Raw genomic sequence first — 23,249 nt, forward strand, 5'->3', positions numbered from 1 at the left:
AATTCCTCCCAATTCTTAAAATTCACTTACAACACCAGTGTCCTAAACATTCCCTACTTGGATGTTTTGGTTGGACTTGATTATAATGGCTTCACTTCTAAGATCTACCGGAAGCCAACTTTTTCCAATGATTATTTATATTTTTCCAGTAACCATCCACCACACATTTTCAAAAATATAGTTAAGGGGCAGTGTATTTGTGCGGCCAGGATGTCATCGACTGAATCTGTTATGAGGTTAGAACTCGACGTCATTAAAAATTTATTTCTTAATCGTGGATATCCGGCAAATATGCTCCTGGATGTTATATGTTATGTACAGAAGGAATGGGGAAAAAAATACCCACCATTATTGGGTAATTATGTAGCTAGTTTGAAAGGTGAAGGTAATGAACATAGATTGTTTGGTCGAGCATGCATATTGACATACACCCCATATACTAATTTCATCCAGGACATCCTGTGCCAACACTGGGATATTATTACAGCCTCCAATTTGGACCAAATTGTGGGACCCCTACCCAAATTTGTATACAAGACAGGTACAAATCTTAAAAGAATTTTGGAGAAGGCTAGTAACAACATTGTTAAATTAGATATATACAAAGGTACTAGGAAATGTGGAAGATGTAAACAGTGTAGCCATATCAATGAGGCTAGATACATTCGACTTGAAGACATTAATCACACTTGTATCAAGACCAGAACAGGGAATTGTAACACTAGTCAGGTGATCTATTTGGCCTCTTGTATATCCTGCCCTGCGTACTATATTGGCAAAACTGAAAGATTTTTAAAAAAACGTATCTATGAACATTATTATCGTATTCAGAAAAGAGATACTAAAAATGCTCTATATAGACATATTAATGATCATGGGGGAGAGCATCAATTTCGTTTTGCCATTATAGACCAAATAAAGAGTTCATTATTTGGGGGTAATTGGAAGATGCAGTTAGCTGCATTGGAGAGCAGGTGGCAGATTATATTAGATGTCACAAGACCCCCTGGACTGAATGAATTTATTAGTATTAAACCTTTTTTGGTACTTTCCCAGTAAGTTTTGGTCTATTTACATTAATATTATATTTTTCCATTTTTTATTACATATAGGACAGAACTGTATCGCATTGTTATTGTTAGTGAACTTGGACCTTTTCCTTTGTAATATATTTGTTACAAAATATCGTAGCTTAATTGTTATTGTGAAATGCTTCATTTTAGATATTTATAATAATTTTATATACTGATTACTTATATAACTGTCACGTACCAACTTTTTTGAGTTATTTAAGTAGGTACATATACATACATTTTTTATATATTTTTTATCCTTATAATATATTATTGCTTAGTGTTTATATATGATGGTTTATAAATATTATATACACATATTCTATTTTGTGACTTTGAATCAGTTTATTAGTGAGATGTACACCTTTAAGAGTTTTGGCGGACTTTTACATTGACTGACTCACTTTGACTATATATACCAGGTTGTGTGTATTTTTTAAGTGGTTCTGAAGAAGACTGGGCTTTTCCAGTTGAAAGCGCTTAACTGCACTACTGTGGAATAAAGGATTGTATTTTACTCTCTCGTGTACGAGCCATTTCTGTAGGTGTTTACTGTTCCTCATATTTTATTCTTAGTTGGTGGCAGCTTTGCCTGTTTACTGTGTACAATCAGAAATTTGTCTGGTTTCCTGGGAATAAGCTCAGGTCTACCACTTCATCGGTAAGGGGGAGGGGGGATCTACCGAAAAAGTAGATGGGCCAGAACTAAAAACCTCAAGGAAAACTGACTCTTCTGGAGAAGGCACTTCAGAAGACCAACCCCCTTTCTCTCTGAGAAGATCAGAAATCTTTTTGAACTGTAGAGTTCCTCAAGTTTGCATCATTCCTTCTGCCCTGCATCACTTTCTTTGTAGTAAGATATCCCCACCACTGTTGGTACCAGCCTCCCTCATTTCATTCGGTATCTGCATTCTGTCAATTATCAGCCTCTTATCTATTAATCCTTTCACTCCATAACCAAAGTTACCATTTTTCCACTATACTTTTATCACCACAGTCAGTTTCTGTCTCCCACCTGCCAAAACTTTAACTTTACATCCTTCACCTCCTACTACTCCACTGCTTCCAGATAAACATGAATAGTCACATGACTTTACTTGCTGTCTTACTGCTTGCCTCTTATAAAGGTTACCTTTCAACTTCTCCTTTTACTGCTACAACTCTACAGATCTCTGGAATACTTAGAACTGATATGCTGATGCAGTGGCCCACTGTTACTGAGCGTGTCCCTCCCCTAAGTTCCCCACTACCTACTCGCTCTTCCCTTCTATTACCAAACATCTTCACTGATAAAAGGCTACTAAAGTGATATCTGCACTTTTTCTTCCACAAGCAGGTAACAGCACATGTGAATGTTTGTAGTATTACCAACAAGTGACCTCTGTTTGGAACTAAGAAAAATCACATAACCCACACTGTAACGGGTAATACACAATTGTGGCTTAAAAATGACTAGCTGCTTCCTAGACCAATATGGCAAGAATATACCACCTTTGCTGCCAATAAACAAGGCACCAGGTAGGGAGGTGGTATGATGCTGCTAAGCAATAATAATGCAAACTGTCTCCAAAGTTAACTGTCCAATTGGACAACTGGCCCAAATTCATCTCCAAGGTAATACCAAAACGTTGACTGCAGTCATATACATACCTCTCTCCTCCACACTTACTCATATTCAAACAATACTCACCACAATAGCTCAATACACTAGACACAACAATCTAATTATAGAAGGCAACCCTAATTGCAAAGGAGAGGAAAACACAGAGGATGACTTGCTCATTTAGCATCTTCATTAGTCCTCTTACAGACAGTCTAAAAAGGCATTAGAACAAAGAAACTTCAGCTTTACATTGGATGCATTCCTAACACACTTTCCAGATAAGCTTCTTTCAATAAGCTTTCCCTAACTCGGTGAGCAACCACAGCCCAGTTGGTTACTAAAAGCAGTGAGCTTTTCACCTAGGTTTTACCTTCTCAAGGATCATCACCGATGCTAAAAAGAAACATTTCTATCACAGCTACTACAAATATACTTGAGCATAATATATAAAAGCACTGATATAATGTCAGCCTTATCTACACTGGGTAATATAATTTCCCCTGTACAAGACAATCTGTAACCCTTGGAAAAACCTAAGAATAAAGGGGGAAGTCAAATCTATGACTTCCTATTTATATAACTGATCTAATTAATGTGCGAGTTCAAGCATGGCATAAATGAAACGTTGACCCTAACAACAATGCAAATCATAACGCCTGCCTTCAACTCAGAAGATAAGACTATACACTAATAAGATCAATACTAAATACCTTTGACAGCAACAACCCAACTACCTAGGCCAAATGAAGCAATTCTAGAACTGCTGAAATCAGTAGCAAATATGTACTTCCCAAAAGTACAACAAAACCCACATTACCACAGTCTATATTGAGAGGCATAAAAAACAGTATCATTATAGCACCCCACACTGTAATACATTATGAAAACCCCAATACTCCAGGGAGACTACCTGACTAACCACTTTTCAATTTCTAGGTTATCAGGCGATAAAGACTGAAGAACTGCTGGATAAGACAGAATGCAGTTATAATCCTGACATTCACAACATCCATCCTAAAAATTATACGTATAGGCAGAAACTTTGCAAACCGCTCACCTATATATTTAAACTCCGTCTTATTTCTATCATTCCCATACAGCTTTAAACATGCTTTAATAATAATACTTCCCAAGAGTTCACATCCTATGGACTCCACTGATTACTACCTTATTGGAAAGTTTTGTTTCCTCAATAAGATTTTAGAAAAAAATAACTACGACAGACCCTGGAATGCATTAAAAAATATCACATTGTTAATGGCAATCAACATGACATTTATCCCAACAGTACTGCCCCCTAACAATTCTACATGCACTTGCAGATCAAATATATTCTAAAGTGGACAATAATCTACTTACAGGAGCAATTTCCTTATACCTTAAAAGAGCATTTGAGACTGCTGAACACTATACCCTCAATATATGGAGACATGATAACATTGACAGTTTAATGAATATCTGACTAAAGAAAATGAATAAATCTGTTTCAGACAGACTGACAGGCCATAACGGTTGTCACATAATCATCCATTTTAGCCAACTAATGACTTCCACTAGACTGTACACAGCACAAGGGTCTTAGGCAGTGCAGCCAGAAAAAGTGAATGTTTAGCTTTATGTACTAGCTCTGTTTTGTTTTGAAAATATCGAACTGTACCGATATCTTGCCCAGGACCCGTATCATAAAAGGCTGAAACAGCCAAAAGATGAACCTTAAATGCTTAGTATTTAAACCCTGCAATGAAGACGCACAAAGGATACCAAACACCAAATTAGATTCACATGTAAATGGGTCCAAACTTTCTGATCAAAATCAAACAGCAAATCACTTTCACTTTAAAGCAAAAATAACCTAAAACAGGGTATGCCCCTGGAAAGCTCTGCAGTTCTGGTGGTGCCAGCTTAGCATTTGCTTCCCCTTGAAAATCTAGGGAGAGGTGCAAGTCTTGCATCGGTCCAAACACACCATCTGCAGAAAGTCTCCATGGCAAACAGCCTCTATCACATTAGAACAATGCATATTTATTTATTTATGACATTTGTTTACCGGGAAGGTCCACTGGGCTGACAAGAGCCCATTTTCAGTGGAGGCCCGGGGAGAAAAGCTCCAACAGATTAAAACAATAAGGGAAAATTCAATTACAATCCAGAGGTGGCTACCACAAGGTAGTTACAATACTTACAAGGGTTACTACAAAATGAATGATGGCAGTGAAGTGGTACAATTTACATAGAAAAACTGTTACAGTACAGAGGTGGCTACCACAAGGTAGTTACAATATTTACAAGGGTTTCTACTATACAACGATATCACTGAAGTGGCACAGCTTACAGCTACAAAATGTAGTAATAGAATTAAGCAAAATGACAAAAAAGGTGATTTTTAGATGTAGCAAAGATCATAAGTTAATTAAGAAGAGAGCAATACAAGGAGTGCTAATAATGGAGAGATGGTTAGGTAACAGCATTAGAGAAGGTACAGCAGTTGCAAATCCAGTTAGAAAGAAGATAATTTTGGAGGGCTGTTTTGAATTTGAAGGGGTGTTGTTCAGAATGTACAGAGGAGGGGAGATCATTCCAGTGTCTGGCCATAGTCCAGGCGTATAGAAGTTTACCAACTGGAAGGTTCGGTTTATGGACTTGTAGTAAGTTTTGATTTTCTAAGCGTAATGACCTAGTGGGAGAGTAAGGGGTAAATAAGGAGCTGAGTGCAGGGCAGTCTTGTGGTTTATATATTAGTCTATGAGAGGTAGGTAGTTGGAGGTGTAGCAGGACATGTGGGAATTCGACCCAGTGGAGATGCCTTAAGGCTATACAGTGATGGGTAGAATAACGACAGTTGGAAGCAAATTTGGTGATTTTGTTGTAACAGGATTCTAATTTCAGTTTTAAAGAGGACTACAGGTTAGTTAGTAGAGGAGCACCATAGGTTAGAGAAGGAAGCAGGTAAGAGAGGGCTAAGGCTTGTTTAGTAGCAGGGGAGAGGAATTTATGGTGCCTGTAGAGGAGGCCAAGTTTTTTATGGGTTTTAGAGATGTTGGATTGGACTTGTAGATCAAATTTTAGATTGTTGTCTATTATAACCCCCAATAGTTTAGCATTAGCCACGTGTTCAATCTTTATGGAATTCAATGAGAGAATGTTAAAGTCTTGTGAATTGGTAGAAGTATTCTTTTTAGGGGTGAACAACATAAGTTTTGTTTTTTTTTGCCGTATATTTGGCATATAAGGGAATGTGGCAGGCAAGAACCATTACCTCAGGAAAAGGATCGTCTGTAAACACTTGATCAGTCTTAACTGTTTGTATGATGTACTGAGGAAAATTAAAGCCATGGATTCTTTCTCCAAAGTATAATGAATATGATAATGGGAAAGCATAATATTAGAACACTTTGTATGAAATACAGTAAATGTTTCTAATTAAGTGTTTTTCATTCTTGTGAAAAAGATTTACTTATTGCTTTTATCTTGCATTTATCATCATACAATTACACCTTTTAAAAGACTTAAAAAAACTCATCATTTTAATCAACTATATGCAAAGGGTGGTAGTCTGTTCAAATAATACTTTCTACAACCCAGTTATACTCTATCTGCACATTACCACAAAAATGAATAAACATTTATAAATGTGAGCATAAACTTCACCTCTCCCACTCCCTACACCCCCCACAAAAAAAATACTTATGGAAAAAAATGTGCATTCTAGAGAATACATACCAGTGTTTGGACCATATGTGGTCGCTGTAACCGTAAACTCTTTACTGTCTGGAAAACATCCAAGATCCCCTCTGCTTTAACACGTTCTAGTACAGTACTCAGGGCACAGAATGTCCCTGTCCTTCCTGCTCCAGCACTGTGGACACAAAAACAAAAATGTTGTTCTCAGTGAATGGTGTCTTTCAAGTACAAAATTTGCAAACTGATGTAACAATTACAGTATACTGGTAAGAACACTTCATTCTTAATGAAGCAATACAATATTCAGAAATGACTTGATCAGTGATAAGCAGTGGCTTCCTGCCTGTGATAAACCAAACACAGGTCTTACACTAGAAATGTACTGATGTTGATAAGTTCAAGGAGGTGCCACATATCCCACACTTATGCATGGTCTCAATGGGTCTTCAAGACAAAATTCCCTACAAGGAAAAGATAAGGATTGTCGTGGTAGGCAAACAGACTTTTTTGTGTGCATCTTAATAAAATAAGAGTTTATAAACAATGTGTTGGCAGTAAACATACACAACATTGTAATATTATTTTCCAAAAAAGTTAATAAATAACGCCAAAACAAAAAAATCATTTAAACATAGAAAACAAAACAGTTTAGAAACATGGGTCCTTAACTTTAAATACGGTAGTTGTTAAAAAAATAAAATCAGTTTGTTATACTAAGGCTGGTAACTAAAAACACAATGAAAGGAAATAAAGGCATTTAATACGTACAAAGTAAGGCATTTAATACGTACAAAGTAAGACAGAGTGGAACTTTTTAAAACATGTTTACTAGTGGGTAGCAACTGAAAATGTTTCTCAATAAGTGAGTAAATACAAATTTCCAAAATGGATGCACATTGAGTAGCAGGTTAATTAGAATTCTCTTTTGCAAGTGTGAAAACTGACAAATTGTTTAAAAAGCCAGTAAAGGTTATCAAATTGGACAAAGGTAAACTTCGGTTACTAGTTGGCTTACTAGTTGGCAATTACACTGTCTGGATGTCAGTAAAGATGAAATTTGAAGAAAGTAAGAAAAAAATCAACCGAAAAAGGAGAAGAAAAAAGCCGTCTGTGAAGAGCTTTGTAGCTGTTCAGGAAAAAGCAGTTCAAGTTCCAGTTTTAGTATCGATGGCTTCCAGTAATTTAGAAAGATCTAATGCACGAAAGAAGTGTTCAATATTTCTCATGTGTATTTCTCATGTGTCTCACTTATTTTAAAGTTAAACAAAGAGAGACTTGAAAATACAGAACCTTTAAGCAGCACTTCAGATGAGACAAAAAAAAATGCAGAGGATAAAATGAAGGCGGGATGCCTGAACATGAAGCTTCTCATGAAAAACTGTTTATAAAAAAGTGATTTAAAAGATGGAGCACAAATAGAAAACAAGAAATTCTCTACTATGCCAGAGAAACTGGAAGGAACAGACTACATTAATTTTATGAAAGTACAAATAAGCTAATGAACTGTTCCCACGTCAGACTGTGTTAAATGAGAGGACATATTGTACATATGCTCAAAATCTAGCTATGTAAAATACACCTAAAGCCTACATTAGTAAAGATGCAATCTTATCAGCAAAAGGAACTGTTCCTGGCAAAATTGTTGTAGTGGAGAAAAGTATTAAAAGTTGAGGACACCAGAGTTTTCATGGAAAAATGACTATTCACTGTACATCATGCAGAAGAGAAACAGACTGACTCTTGCAAACAGAGGGTGAAAGAGGCAGGTATGAAATTCAAGTTGCTACATCCAGTTGTCTTTAGAATATTTTTCCAAGAAGATTAAAGACACTTCTGGATGCAGAACAGGCTAAGGAGGAAACAGAAATGTTGAGCCAAAAAAGTGTGAATCAGCAAGCTGCAGGGGGCTCTGCTTCATATTCTTCTGACAAGAACAAAGCCGATGCAGAGAAAAAAAAAAGTTATGTATTCAGTACAGCATTCCATCTGTGTTGTCTGCTTCAGTCCATCAAACCTATGGGTCTCGGTTCTAACCTTGGAACAGACTTGGCCATTAGCAAGCTGAAGCTTCAAAGCTAGAGCTCCTCCCACCTTACCCATATTCCCTCACTCCCCCAAATATCTCAGATTGAGTTTGCTGCCAATTTTCCCAGTATAGAAAAAACATATCATAACAAGAGAGCTGAAAAGATGCTCAGGAGCTGAAAACAGGAACGAAGATTCCTAGTACTATCCATCAGGTCCTTCAGACACAAGGAAGGGAAAAGGAGGGAGGGAATGTTGATGAAGACTGAAGCAGACAACATTGAAGGAACATTATGGGGAGTACATAACGTCTATATCTGATGTTGTCTGCTCAGTCTTCATCAAACCTGTGGGACAGAATCCCCAGCTACACAGATATGGGTGGCCTCAGGGAAGGTTATTCCAGAGTACTGCAATGCCAAAAGCAGCCCTATTCTTGGAGATATCAAGTTTGCAATGCGAAATACAGGTGTGAGAACTTGCCCACAACGCAGCTGCACAAATGTCTTCCAAGGAATCCCTAGACCAAAACCCTGAGATGTGGCTATGAATTCTTGTGGAATGAGCTCTGACTTGCCTAGGTAAAGGAACATTCGTTGATGAATAAACATAAGATGTACAATCCCGCAGCCATTGAGCTATGGTAGCTTTGACAACCGCTTTCCTTTTTTTTTTTTAATTTGAGAAAGCCACAAACAGCTGGTCAGATTTTCTGAAAGATTTTGCTCTATCCAGATAGAAGCCCAACTGTTTATGAATGTCTAAGAGGTACAACATATATTCTCTATTATCCTGTAAATTTGGGAAGAACCCAGGGAGGTCGATGGACTTATTAATGGTATTTACTGAAGCGACCTTGGGTAAGAAAGAGGGGGTTAGTATGTAGAGTAAATGTCTTTATGAAAAATAAGGTAGGGAGATTTGGAAGATGAGGCTTGAAGCTCAGACACCTTTTTGGCAGAACTTATGGCTACTAAGAAAGCTATTTTCCAGGACAAATTTTTTAAATCTGCCTCTGTAGCTGGTTCAAAGGGTGGTAAGATCAGAGCTTGGACAGCCAACATGAGGTCCCATGGCAGGGTAGGATCTCTGAAAGAGGACACAGAATTAAAGTACCTCTGAGAAAAGCTTTGCAAAGCCTAGAAGAAGCTAAGGATCCAGCATTTTCTCCAATATGAAAATTAGAAATGGCTGCTAACAGTAACAAAACTGGCCCCAGAATGAAACAAGCCAGCTAGGAAGTCCAAAACTACCAAAATGAGCGCCATGAGCAGGTCAATGTGATGCTGTTGGGTCCAAATGGAAAGCCTTTTCTTTGTTTTTATAAATTTTCCTGGTAGAAGTCTTATAGGATGAAATCAAAATCCTTTGAACTGGAGTAGAAAGCCTGGATTGTCTAGCCATCATCGGAATTAGAGAAACCATGCAGTTAATTTCAAGTTGTGAAAATCCAGATGGAGTTGCCCTAAGGGGCAAGACAGAAGATCTGTAAAGGGTTCCAGTGTCCACAGTGAGCAAATCAGATGAGACAACAGAAAGATGAATGAGACTTGTCGAGGTCAAAAGGAAGCAATTAGGGTCACTTTGCTCTTCAACCTGCATGCTTTCTGAAGAAATTTGGTAATCAGAGGAACAGACGAGGAATGCAAAAAGCAGACTGGGGGGCAAGCATAGACAAGAGCTCTCTTGGTGACTGTCCCTGTGGAGGGATCAAGGCAGAGTACCTGCTGCATTTGGTGTTAAGGGGAGAGGTGAAGAAGGTGCAGCAAGGCTGGCCCCATTCAAGAAAAATTCTGTTTGCCACTAAATGATTCAGAAACCACTCGTGAGGCATCAATAAGACTCTGCTAAGCCTGTCCGCCTGTATGTTTTGCTCCCCCAGAATGTGCATTGCTACTAGAAAGCGGTTGGTAGAGACAGCCTATTGCCACACTCTCACTACTTCCTGGCAAAGAGGGTAATACCTGTGTCCACCTTGTTTGTGATGTACCATACAGCAGAGATGTTGTCAGTTTGAATATCAATTGTTCCTAGACAGAGAAGGAAGTGAAGTGTTTGCAACACTAGAAGCACCACCCTCATCTCAAGGGCACTGATATGCAGAGTGGTCTCCTGGGGAGTCCACATGCCTTGAACTGTCCATCTCAGGTAATGTCCCCCAGCTCAAAGGCGTCCATGGTCAGCATGGCGATGGAATGCGAAGAATGAACAGTCAACCTTGTTCGACTTCTGGATCATGAAGCCACCACAAGAGAGAAATTTTGCTCACCCCAGGCATTCTTATAGGATGATTCAGAGACTGCTGCAGAAGGGGCCATTGAACTGACAATGTTCACTGAAGAACTCTCATGTGTAAGTGAGCTGTCGGTAGTAGTGTTATTGTTGCGGCCATAGAGCCCAATGCCCTGAGGACAAGATTTGCTGGAGGAAATGGCACAGCTAGCATTTGTCTGACATGTGCCCTTAGTGAAAGAATCCTGTCTGGAGGAAGACAGGCCAGGGTTTTGTGTCCAAATGGACTCCTATAAAATCTATCATTTGTACTAGTAGTAATTGTGCCTTCTGAAGACTTATAGTGATCCCCCAGGTTGCAGCCAATTGTAAGATAAAGTCCCTGGCCTGGATCAGCAGTGCCTGGTTGATGTGACTAGGAGTCCAGATAAGGAAACATGTGGAATCCTTGCAGTCTGAGGTGAGCTGCAACTACTGTCATGCATTTGGTGAACATTCTGGGGGCTGTGGTGAGAACAAATGGAAGTGCACGAAACTGGTAGCAACTGGCACCCTGCCTGAAACGGTGATACCTTCTGGAGCATCTATTCATTTTGATATGATAGCACATATCCTTCAGGTCTATCGAGCACATCCAGTCATCCTCCTGAAGAAAGGGAAGGATGGACTGAACCATGACCATCTTGAACTTCACGTGTTTCACCAATTTGGTTCAGGTAAATTAGGTGCAGTATCGGCCCGAGGTCCCCTGTTTTCTTTGGAATTAAAAGGAACCTGGAGTAAATTCCTGATCTGCTTAGGTGTGGGAAGACCTCTGGGATGACTCTGTTGAAGCAACTTTGTGATTTCCAAAGCTGCTGCTTCCCTCTGATTGGGTGGAACATCGGGGAGATGTTTTGGCTTGAGGAGGTTTAAAAAGGGAATGGAGTAACCTCTGGATATAATTCCTTGCACCCATCATTCATTTATGATGGCGAATCAGGCTTTTAGGTGCAAGGAACAACATCCCCTGACTACCTCCAGAGATAACAGGCAGGTAATGCTTCAGGGATGCTGCAAGGTTTCTCCTAAGGAGAACCCCCGAGATCCCTGATTTAGCAGACCTCCTCTGCCACGAGGGTGGTGTCTACCACTCTAATTATTCCTGCCCCTGTCCCTGGGGGAATAATCTCCCTGAGCATCCTGGAAAGGACCCTGGGACTTTAACCACAACTTCTTTCCCCCCATGCTGATTCCTGGAAAAGGACCTTTGCGAGATAGAGAAGCAGATTCTGACAGCAGACAAGAGGGAGGAACCATCAAAGGGGGCATTGACAAATGATGCCGTAAAAGGTTCCTCAAAGTCACACGGCTGCATCCAGGCATGATGCTGAGTGGCAATGCCAGAAACGGCCACCCTAGAGGTACCCTCAACTGTGTGAGAGATTAGCTTCATGGACACATTGGAAATGGACTGCAGAGTGGCCATATGGGAGGAGGAGGAGGTCCATTCCTCTGCCGTCACCGACTGAGGCTGGAGCTAGTGTGTTCCTTAAGCAAGTCCCTCTGTAGCCTCGTCAAAAGGGAAAGATAGTTCACTGCTCTGAGGGAAAATGTGGAAGATGTGTAGACACTTTTTCCAAATCTGTCCATAGCCCTAGACTCCCTGTTAGGGGGAGGGACAGTAGGGCTTTTCCTGTGCAAGCTCTTTTGTGGTGGCCACCGCAACAATCATGGCATCTAATAGAATGACCTTTGCCCAGTGGAGTCTATCCTTAGGGGCACTGAGAATCTTGTCAGCTGTCTTTGGTATCGTCTCTGCAGCATCTGGTTCCTTCCATGCCCTTGCAGACACCAGATCCAACAGGGGGTCTGCCGGGGGAGGGGCACCCAGGGTATACATGGGCTGGTCCCAAAGGCCTCCAGGAACACTGACTCATCTGGGGTGGGGTTTGGTGCTGACCAGCCACCTCTCTGACGAAGCACTTCCAAATGTCTCCAAAGGAGATATCAGGTGGAGATCTAGGGGAGCCCTCCCCTTCACTGAAGTCAGTACCTGTCGTGAAAGATTCCTCTGGGGAAGCTAGGTGTCTCCTTTTGCACCTTATTTCTGAGGAGCCTCCTTGGTGGGGTACTCTGGGGGGGGGGGTGTCGGAAGAAATTTAGGCTTCCACAAGTGGAAGAGACTGGAGGCCCTGAGGGACTGGCTGCCCTGGTGGCAGAATTGAAGTCTCTGATGCAGAGCTCAGGAGAAGGGGTGGATTTGATACTGTAGGAGCTCTGAGTCTTCTAGGAATGGAGAGAACCCTCTCCACCACCTCAAAGGCTGAAGATCTCCCGAAGTCCCAAGGAAGCCTCCACTGCCTCAAAGAGTCAAGATCAGACCGCCCTCAGTCACCAGCAGCCCTCCACTCCAAGGGGGGAAGTCAGTGCCGAGCTGTCGAATGCCGAGGTACCAAGGGGAAGTGACAGCTCCGACAACTTTGGAGTCAAAGTAATTCCCTCAGACTCAACATCGATGCTTCGGCTCTGAGACGTGGTCGGTACACAGCGAGTCAAGGAAGTAGCCGGGCTCGAAGTTGTAAAGCCGATTGGACCCGAAGAACTGGTCCCTGGGACCGACAGATCCGGGAGCACCAAAGAGGCAGGCTGGATTGGAGAAAGAGATACTACTTTGCAAGGGGAAGCTCTCCTTGCAGATCCCGTAGGGGACGGAGCTGGAATGAACACCATCTAAATCTACGTACAGAGAAATTTCCTCATCAGTCTGTCCACCTCATCCTCTGACAGTGTCTGAGAGGACCTGATGGAAGAAGACAGAGAGGGTGGCCTGGAGTGAGGTCTAGGAGAGCCTGAGGGGAAGTACTTGGCACCACAGGTTCCGACCCCAACAAGACAACTGGGGCATGCGGCGAAGTGGTAGGTGCAGAGATTAGAGCCAAAGGACTCTGCTCAGAGGTTCTCAGGGCTTTTTTTTTTTTTTTTTTTTTTTGGGAGGGTCCGACAGAACTAAGGTGAAGGAGTCCAGGGACCTTTTTTTTAGAGTCCCTGGCTTCCCTGGATTTTTTTGGCGGGGGTCTGAACCCCTGAGACAGAAGGGATAGCTGGAGAAGGAGGAGGAATAAGACCTTTGAGGACCAGCTTATTCCTTCTATCTGCAATGGCCTGGGGAAGGAAGGCCTTGCAGATAGAACATGCCCCTTCAAGGTGAGCAGGACCCAGACAATAAACGCACTCCCTGTGGGCATCAGATAAAGGGAACTTGTGCCCAAAGGAAGTGCATTTTTTTAAAACCAACAGACTTGTCAGATGTATCTGAACAGGAAAGGAAGGAAAGAAAGGAGCGACAAGAAAAACATGGCAGATAAAATAAGCTAAAGTAAAAAGACTACTTTAAAAATAGACAGGACAGCTAGAAGAGTGGGCTTTATAGAACAACAGGCCAAAGACCACTCATGCTAATGAAGAAAAATGCTGAAAGTAACCCATGGAGGAGCTCTAACCGGACCATGATGCTTTGCCGATGCATGGCAAATTGTTAGAAAATGCATAATAGCAATATGCATGCTTAGTGCATTAAAGGCTTAAAAGGGTACATTTATTCTGTTCATGTTGTATGAATCTGCACAGCTACTAGAAACTTAATAAAAGACACTTTATTCTGCTTATGCAATGAAAATATGTGCAGCTACTAGAAACTTAAGAGACATTTTATTCTGCTTATGCCATGAGAAAATGTGCAGCTGTTAGAAGCCTTGATAAAGAAAACAATAGATGTTTGAAAGCTTAAACCATAGTCAGCACTACTTGTACCCAAAGCTAGAAATGTACCTTGAATCTAGACAAAATGTAACGCATGTATTAGAACTGTACAATTGAAGAATTGAAGAATCAAGGAGGGCTAAAATAAGCCCAAGGCCAGGTTGTTTTTCTCAAATGTTTTTGCAAGACAGCAATAATCTGACCATGTCAGCAATAAGTCTGGTAACATTTTCTGTGTAACATACAGAAAGCTGTGTCCAACTACGTCAGCAGTAGATTAGTAACATTTTCTGTGTGACATGAAGAGAACTGTATAAGAATAACATACTGATCTCCAGAAAGTTAGACAAACCTTGTACCTACATGCTTTTTCTCCTTGCTGCAAGTAATAAAGGGTGCCTTGCTTGAACCTAACGTGCATTGATCTTTGAAGTTTTTCCTTTTACAGATTGGTCCTTCGGACCGGAACCCTCTCTTCGCCTCGGATCAGACGGCCAGGTGGCTGAAACCGTACGGGGAAGAAACCAAATCAGTTCTTCTTATATGGAAAGTCCTCCGACTGAATTGTCGTCAAAAGAGGCCAGCCACTTTCTGATCTGTGACTGAAGGACGGGTCTCCGCAAATCGGTGATCAATCACGTGGGCTCAGGTAAGGTGAATCTATTTTTTCTGTTTTAGATCAGGGACTACATGTGTATTGTTTTTTGTCAGATTGTATTTTTCTTACAGTCAGGGATAAAAAAGATACTGTCTTGTCATAGATCAGGAGAAACAGAATAAGTAAACTTTAGGCAGTCATTCTGAAGAGACTATAACAAAATCCGTGGTACACGTTAAAATTAGAGAAGTTATGTAACAATCAAAGGTAAAATAAAATGGGTAATAATTGCACAAAAACACCCCAGAACCCGCCGTTAACAGAAGACACAAAATATATGCAGTCGCAGCGAGCCGATAATATTAGATATTTTTCAAAATGGGTTAATAAGTATGAATTCAACGGAAAATTAGAAAAATCCTCGCTTATCAAACTTATTAAACAACTCAAAAATGATTCCAAGGGTCAGGTAAAAAAGCAATGGCGGTTAGGAATTCCTCAAGCACACAGGTGGGCTGGAGGAAGTAAACCGTAGGGACCAAAAGAACAAAGATTCAAAAGCAATGTTTTTAGATAAGGAGGATAATAACTTAGTAATAGCATCAGCACCTCCACCTCCCTTACCAGAATATGAAGTGAGTGAACAGGTTAGTCCACCCCCACTATATCCTGTGGTCACTGGAGATAGAGATATTATAAAACTAAAACTAACTAAAATCAGAGATCCCATCGAGACCAGGTCCCGAACAAAGGCAAGTAATTCAGAAGAAGGTATCGAGTTATGGCAAATAGTTAACAATTCACGATCTATAGGAGAAGAAGAAGAAATATGCCCGCTTATAGAAGTACCTAATCCTCGGGCAGGTCAAGATAATCAGGACCCAACTATTTTAGTATATAGACTTTGGACTCCGGAAGATATCCGGAAAGCCACTGAGGGAATTCTCCATCCGAAGATTAATTTTAGAAAATTCTCAGAAGACTTACAAGGAATGAGGTTAAGTTATAACTTAAACGGAGAAGAAATAGAAAAGGTAGTTTGTAGGGCCAGATTGGTACATGATTTGTGGCAACTGGAATCCTCGTGACGCTGTGGAAAGACCCCTCCCACATAGCAGCGCAGAGTTAGACACTAGAGTAAAAGGTCTTACAGACCGCATCTCTGAAAAATGGAAACCTAGGGCAGACTGGTCTTGCATTAATCAATGCATCCAACAAGAAGGTGAAACAACTGACCGGTACTATGCCAGATTGTTAGAATGTTTTAATAACCACTGTGGAATGCAAGTTCCTGAAGATCAAACCCAAGTTTCCCCATATGAACAGCAGTTAAAGAATGAATTTTTGAAAGGCAGTGGCACGCCTATAAGCAGTGCATTAATCAATGCATCCAACAAGAAGGTGAAACAACTGACCGGTACTATGCCAGATTGTTAGAATGTTTTAATAACCACTGTGGAATGCAGGTTCCTGAAGATCAAACCCAAGATTCCCCATATGAACAGCAGCTAAAGAATGAATTTTTGAAAGGCAGTAGCACGCCTATAAGCAGTTTTATTACGAAACACATGGTAGACCATCGTACAAGCAGGTTACAATCATTACTTGAATATGCTAGGCATGCCGAAAGGCATTTTAATAGCAAAAAGAAAAAGATGGCTCAAGTATTTTCTGTAGAAGATGGAGCAGAAGTTTATGTAGTACAGTCTGGGAAAAAGGGCAAGAAAAACGCACAGGGAAACAAGCAGTCTGATCAGCGATCAGAGGACTTTGAAGGGCGTAAGAATAGGGGAGAATGTTTTAAATGTGGTAAAAAGGGACATTTGGCAAGGGACTGCAGGAAAAATAAGAAGGCAACAACGGAAGACAAGGAAGGTGAGGACTGACTATATGATAGTCAAGAATCACTAGAAGGGGCCAGTAAAGGAAGGACAAATGAGAATGTGAAAGAGAGAATAGAGGAAGTGCAGGAAGTTAGTGACAATGAAGAAAACGAAATATTAGACCTAGCTTTATTGAGCTTGGAGCTCTATTTAGCAGACACGAAACCAGAAGTTACACTCTTGGTAGAAGGGAGGGAGGTCAAATTTTTGTGTGATTCAGGGGCATCACGGACCCTGATACACCCCTCCAAATTACCAGAAAACACAGAGTCACCTGATTACATACTGGTCAAAGCAGCTAATGGACAGCTGTATCGGGAGCCTCTCTCCCGTAACACTGCAATAACTGATCCAGTTTCAGGATTAACACAGAGAAGCAAAATTGTAGTTTCTGCAAAATGCCCAATAAGTCTCTTGGGCAGAGACCTGATGCAGATATTTGGCATAGTAGTAGTCCTAACCATGCAGGGTATGGAAGCACAGTGACAAACTAACACCTTTGTGGTGCAATCGGGGGGTGAAATGTTTTACTGGTACAGCCAGGACTTGGTTACGACTGGTCCAGGGACTGTGACCAAGGAACTAATGAACGTAGCCATCAGCAAGTTTCCCTCCCTTGACATTGATAAGCAACATCTGTTGCACTGTACCTTGTATTTTTGTAACACACCAGGACCTGATAAGGAATATGAGAAAGAATTATTTAAGAATCATACAAATAGACTGATACTGCGTAACCTGTACTGGGACACAGAAGGGAACAGTGTAGCCAGCTGTTCACTGCCCCAGGGGTTTTTTGCACTTTATAAATCTAATTGATTACCACATGTTAGCTTAACCAAAAACAAAAATATAAAATGGGCAGACCTAGGAGAGAAAGCCACGAGATGGGAGAAACAAACAGAACTGGAACTGTCAGGACAGGGAATACAAGTACAAAAATTTTATTGGGTAACACAGACCAACCCAGCTGTGCACTTGCAATCTTGCGAAGACAGCTGATGGACACTTCTATTAAAGGAAGAAGAAAAATGCCTTGCAAGATATACCAGAGACTCTCTGGTCAACAGGAAAATCAGATGTAGGACTCATTCGTACAGCAGGGCCAGTTACTATCACACCAAAGTCAGCATTTAGACCACAAAAAAGACAGTATCCCTTAAGAAAGGATGCAGATGCAGGGATAAAGCCTATTACAGCAGCATTACTTAAAGGAGGGATACTAGTAGAATCTCCCAATTCACCATGTAACACACCCTTATTTCCAGTTAAAAAGGCCAATGGAGAATGGTGTATGGTCCAGGATTTACAAACAGTAAATGATGCGGTAATACCAAAGGCACCCACAGTGCCAGATCCACACACCCTGTTAAATGACTTAAAACCTCAACAAAAGTATTTTTCTGTGGTAGACATTAGCAACGCATTCTTTTCGATACCGATACACCCTGATAACCAGTATTGGTTTGCATTTACATTTCAGGGAAAAAGATATACACATACACGCCTACCACAGGGATATTGTGAAAGTCCGATATTCTCACAAGAAATGGCAAGCAACTTGACGGGATTCAACCCACCAAAAGGTAGTCAGGTATTACTTTATGTTGATGACATTTTGTTGGCAGCCCCCACCCAGCAGGATTCTAGGGAAGATACCACAGCACTTCTACGATTTTTAGCCACTGAGGGACATGAGGTAAACAAAGACAAACTGCAGCACTGGAAAAAACAGGTCAAATACCTAGAATATGTAATATCCAAGGAAGGTAGAACGTTAGATGAGGACAGAAAAGTAGCAATTTTGCAAGCACCAAAACCCACTACCAAGAAGGAAATGATGTCCTTCCTGGGTGCAACTAATTTTTGCCGAAGCTGGATTCCAAACTATGCCTTGGAATCTGCACCTTTAACTGACCTTATATATAAGACGCCTATGGCAGCGCAGGATTTGTTACAATGGACACCAGAGGCAGAATCTGCCTTTTGTAAACTAAAGCAGTTAATAGCGTCCTCACTAGTTCTGGGATTGCCAAACTATCATAAACGTCTTTTTCCAGACTGTAGATTGCAAGCAGGGTTATATGACATCAGTACTAACACAACAGCATGGGGATAAGCAACGCCCCATTGCTTACTATTCATCACAACTGGACCCAGTGACAAGGTCCTTACCCCACTGTGTACAAGCATAGTTGCAGCTGCAATGGCAGTACAGGCTTCAGCTTCAGTAGTCTTGTTCCACCCTCTCACTTTGAGAGTACCCCATGCAGTCGCGATCATTTTACTGCAAGAAAAGGTGGCATATCTCTCCCCTGCTAGGCATCTTTCCTGCATGACTATATTGTTGAGCCAACCTCATATGACAATTGAAAGATGTACGACTTTGAACCCTTCTACTCTGCTCCCAACCCCTGCAGACGGCACACCGCACTGCTGCCTGCAGGTAATTGAGCAAAAGACACTACCTAGAAAAGATCTCATGGACGTCCCCTTGGATAATGCCGAGGTGACATATTACATGGATGGCTCGTGCAAAAGGGGTCCTGCAGGACAAAACCTAGTAGGATATGCAGTACTCTCTGACACTGAGACTGTAGAAGCAAAATCCTTACCACTCAACTTATCTGCACAGGCAGCAGAATTGATTGCCCTGACACGGGCATGTACCTTAGCAAAGGGTAAATGTGTAAACATTTTTACTGATAGCCAGTATACTTTCTCCACTGTACATGTGTTTACACAACAGTGGAAAAACCGGGGAATGATAACATCTACTGGCAAACCTATAAATCATGCACAGTTTATTTTAGATCTTTTAGAATCTATTCAGTTACCTCAGAAAGTGGCCATTTGCAAATGTACAGCTCACACCAAGCAACAAGATAGGATTTCAAAAGGTAATGCAAGAGCTGATATAGCTGCAAAACAAGCAGCCATAGAAGTATTTCTTTTAAATGAGGAATTACAGCCCTCTGAAACTTTAGATCTAGACATGTTAAAAACAATGCAGACACTCACTACGCAAGCTGAAAAAAGTACAGTTTTGTACCTACCATAAATGTAGATGTTCGAGTGCTCATACAGCTGCAGTAATCACAGATGGGTTTTCAGCCGTCAGGCGGTCCCTCGGTCGGCCGAATTCCAAAGTCTTGGTCCGGCGTCGGTTGTCGTCGCTTACTCTTCTGACGTCAGTAAGGCCAGAGTATATAAGACACAGCCGACGCCATGTTCTTCAATCTTTCTTGCCCCAGATGTCAGGTGCCCCCAAAAGGAAGGCAATGCATAAATAAGGCTTATCTACATATGCAGGCAATGCAATGTAAGGCAAAATCAGTGTAAGCAAGCAAATAAAACATAGCAGGATAACCCAGTCAGGTGGTATGAAGAGGTTGTTAGGCCCCATGCCTTTACCAAGTGGGGAAGGAGGGAGGGAAACCTGTACTGCAGCTGTATGAGCACTCGAACATCTACATTTATGGTAGGTACAAAACTGTACTATGTTCATCGTGCATACAGCTGCAGTAATCACAGATGGGTAGAGTCCCAAAGCTATGCATAGGGTGGTAGGTACTATGAGGAACTGGGTTGAGCCAGAATGCCCTGCAAAACAGCAGTGGCAAAGCCTGCTCTTGTTCTGGAATATAAGGGTAGGTGGTAGTGTTTTGTGAAGGTATGTACAGAACTCCAAGTGGCTGCCTCCAAAATATCCTTAGTAGGAACGCTCTAAGGAAGGCTGTAGAGGTGGCTGTGGCCCTGGTGGAGTGAGATCTGATACCAGTAGGGACAGATTTCCCATGATAGGAATAACAAAACCGTATGCAGTGGCCAATCCACTTGGAAATGGTCTGTTTGGTAACTGGTTTCCCTTGAGCCCCTACGGCATAGGACACAAAAAGTTGTTCTGATTTCCTGAAGGACTTTGTTCTGTCCAAATAATAACGTAGCTGCCTATGGATGTCTAAAGTGTGAAGCAGCCTCTCCCTTTGTAATCAGGGATAGGATAAAAGGTAGGTAGGTGTATGGCTTGATTTAAGGCTACCCTGGATACCACTTTTGGCATAAAAGATGGGTTGGCGAAGGGAAACCCTGTCCTGATGGAAGATGAGGAAGGGCTGCACCGCCATGAGGGCCTGTAGTTCAGAAACCCTACGAGCTGAAGTGATGGCCAGAAGGAAAGCTGTTTTCCAAGACAAATGTTGCAGATCTGTTGAGGCAGCAGGTTCAAAGGGAGGCAATGTTAATTTTTCTAGTATGTAATTAAGGTCCCAGGCTGGTATTGGTTGCTTCCTTGGAGGTCTTATATTCTTAGCCCCTCTGAGGAACTGTCGTAAGAGTGGGTGAGAGAATAAAGGAGGATCCGTGTTGAATTCTGCAGAAATGGCTGAGGCATGTATTTTTATGGAAGAAAATGAAAGTCCACTGTTCAGCAGTTCAACTAGGTACTGTAAAACCTGAGGCAAGTTCAATTTTCTAGGGTCCTGGCCTCTTTTCTCATTCCAACAGCAAAACCGCTTCCATTTTGCGGAGTAAGCTTTTCTAGTAGATGGTCTTCTGGCCTCCAAAATGACATCCTGCACCTCCTTGGAGAGTAGGGACTGTTGTGGTGTCAAGGAATTTTCCATGCAGCGAGGCTGAGTGTTTTCAGCTGACTGTGAAGAGGTTTGTAGCTGTTCTGAGTCAGTAGGAGAGGCATTAGAGGCAAGGACCAGGGAGGAGTATGTGTTAGGCTCCTCAGGAGTGGATACCAGTGTTGCCTTGGCCAATCTGGAGCAATCAGTATCATCCTCGGTTTGTCTGTTCTTGCTTTCAAAAGCACCTTGGGCAGAAGGGGCAGAGGTGGGAATGCATAAACTGTCCATGCTGTCCAACTGAATGAAAGGGCGTCCACTTTCCAGGCCTTTGGATGAAAGGTCCTTGAACAAAACTTTTTCAGTTGATGGTTCCTGTGGGAGGCAAAAAGATCTATGTCTGGCCTCCCCCACGCTTGGATTATCTCTGTAAACACCTGAGGATGTAACTTCCATTCGTGTGGATCTGTCATATTTCTGCTTAGAGTGTCTGCCAGTGTGTTTTCCAGTCCTGGCAAGTTCTGTGCTTGAAGTTCGATTTGTCTTTCCAGAGCCAAGTTCCAAAGAGTCATGGCTAGTCTGCACAAGGGGTATGAATGTGTTCCTCCTTGTTTGTTTATGTACCACATTACTGTGGTGTTGTCTGTTCTTATCAGTAATTGTCCTGGATGCAGGAAGTCCTTGAAAGCTGTAATTGCATTTATTACTGCTAGCATTTCTTTTGATTGATGTGAAGGTGCTTTTCCTTTTGGGACCATCTGCCCTGAATGCACCTGTCCTTCATGTGCACCCCCCAGGCGTAATCTGAGGCGTCTGTGGTTATGACTTGTTTTGCTTGAGGCTTGCAGAATGGAAGGCCTGTGTTTACTTGACATGCTTGGGCCCACCATAGAAATTCCTTTTGCAAACATGGAATTATTGGTATAATTGCTTCCAAACTGTGACTGTGTTGAGACCATAGATTTTTTAGGTACCATTGAAGTTTCCTCATATGCAGCTTTGCACATGGGATTAGAAGAATGCAAGATGCCATGAATCCCAGAGCCTGCAGGATTTTCCTTGCAGTAAGCCTGGTACTTTTTGCTAGTGTTTTGAAGTACCGAGATAGTTGCCCTTGTTTTTCTGGCATAAGATATGCCATCTGGGTGTTTGTGTCCAAGTTGGCACCCAGGAAGGTTATTTTCTGAGATGGTGTTAGTCTTGATTTCTCCTTGTTGATGGTATATCCCAGAGAAAGCAGTAACCGTGTCACATATGCCAGATGTTCCAGTAGTATGCGTTTGCTGTCCGCTTGGATCAGGCAGTCGTCCAGATAAGGGTAAATTTGTATCCCTTGAAGTCTGCAGTAGGCAATCACTGATGCCAGGCACTTTGTGAATACTCTGGGCGCAGTAGATAAGCCAAAGGGCAATGCAGAGAATTGATAGTGGATTGAACCTGCAAGAAATCTGAGGTATCTTCTGCAGCTTTGTCTGATTGGGACATGCAGGTATGCCTCCTTGAGGTCCAATGTTACCAGCCAAAACTCCTTGCCCAGCATGGGAAGAAGTTGCTGTAATGTGAGCATCTTGAATTTTGGCACGAGTAGGAATGTGTTTAGGATGGATAAGTCCAAAATGAGTCTCCAGTCGGTTCCTTTTCTTGGTACCAGAAAAGTCTTGAATAAAAACCTTGACCTTGTTGGTGTGTAGGTACCTTTTGTATAGCTCTCATGTTTAGGAGCTTTGAAATTTGCAGTTGTGCCTCTGCCCTTTGATTTTGTGGCAGGTTTGGCATGCCTCTCATTTTGGAAGAGTGTGAAATTGAAATTTGTAGCCTCTGTTTATAATGTCCAGTATCCAT

General features: G+C 41.6%; 1 protein-coding gene across 1 annotated transcript in view; it reads right to left on the reverse strand.

Moving 5' to 3' along the window:
• Positions 1-23,249, reverse strand: part of PTPRA (protein tyrosine phosphatase receptor type A) — a gene marked incomplete in the record, with an annotated part of 4,245,980 nt that overhangs the window by 151,614 nt on the left and 4,071,117 nt on the right. Inside the window, 1 exon segment of the mRNA XM_044064105.1 lies at positions 6,397-6,532. Within this exon segment, the coding sequence (XP_043920040.1) occupies positions 6,397-6,532 (136 nt within the window).

Source organism: Protopterus annectens, chromosome 2.part2 (genome assembly GCF_019279795.1).
Source record: "Protopterus annectens isolate FY-2018-M chromosome 2.part2, PAN1.0, whole genome shotgun sequence".
In the NCBI taxonomy this organism is placed as follows: Eukaryota; Metazoa; Chordata; order Ceratodontiformes; family Protopteridae; genus Protopterus; species Protopterus annectens.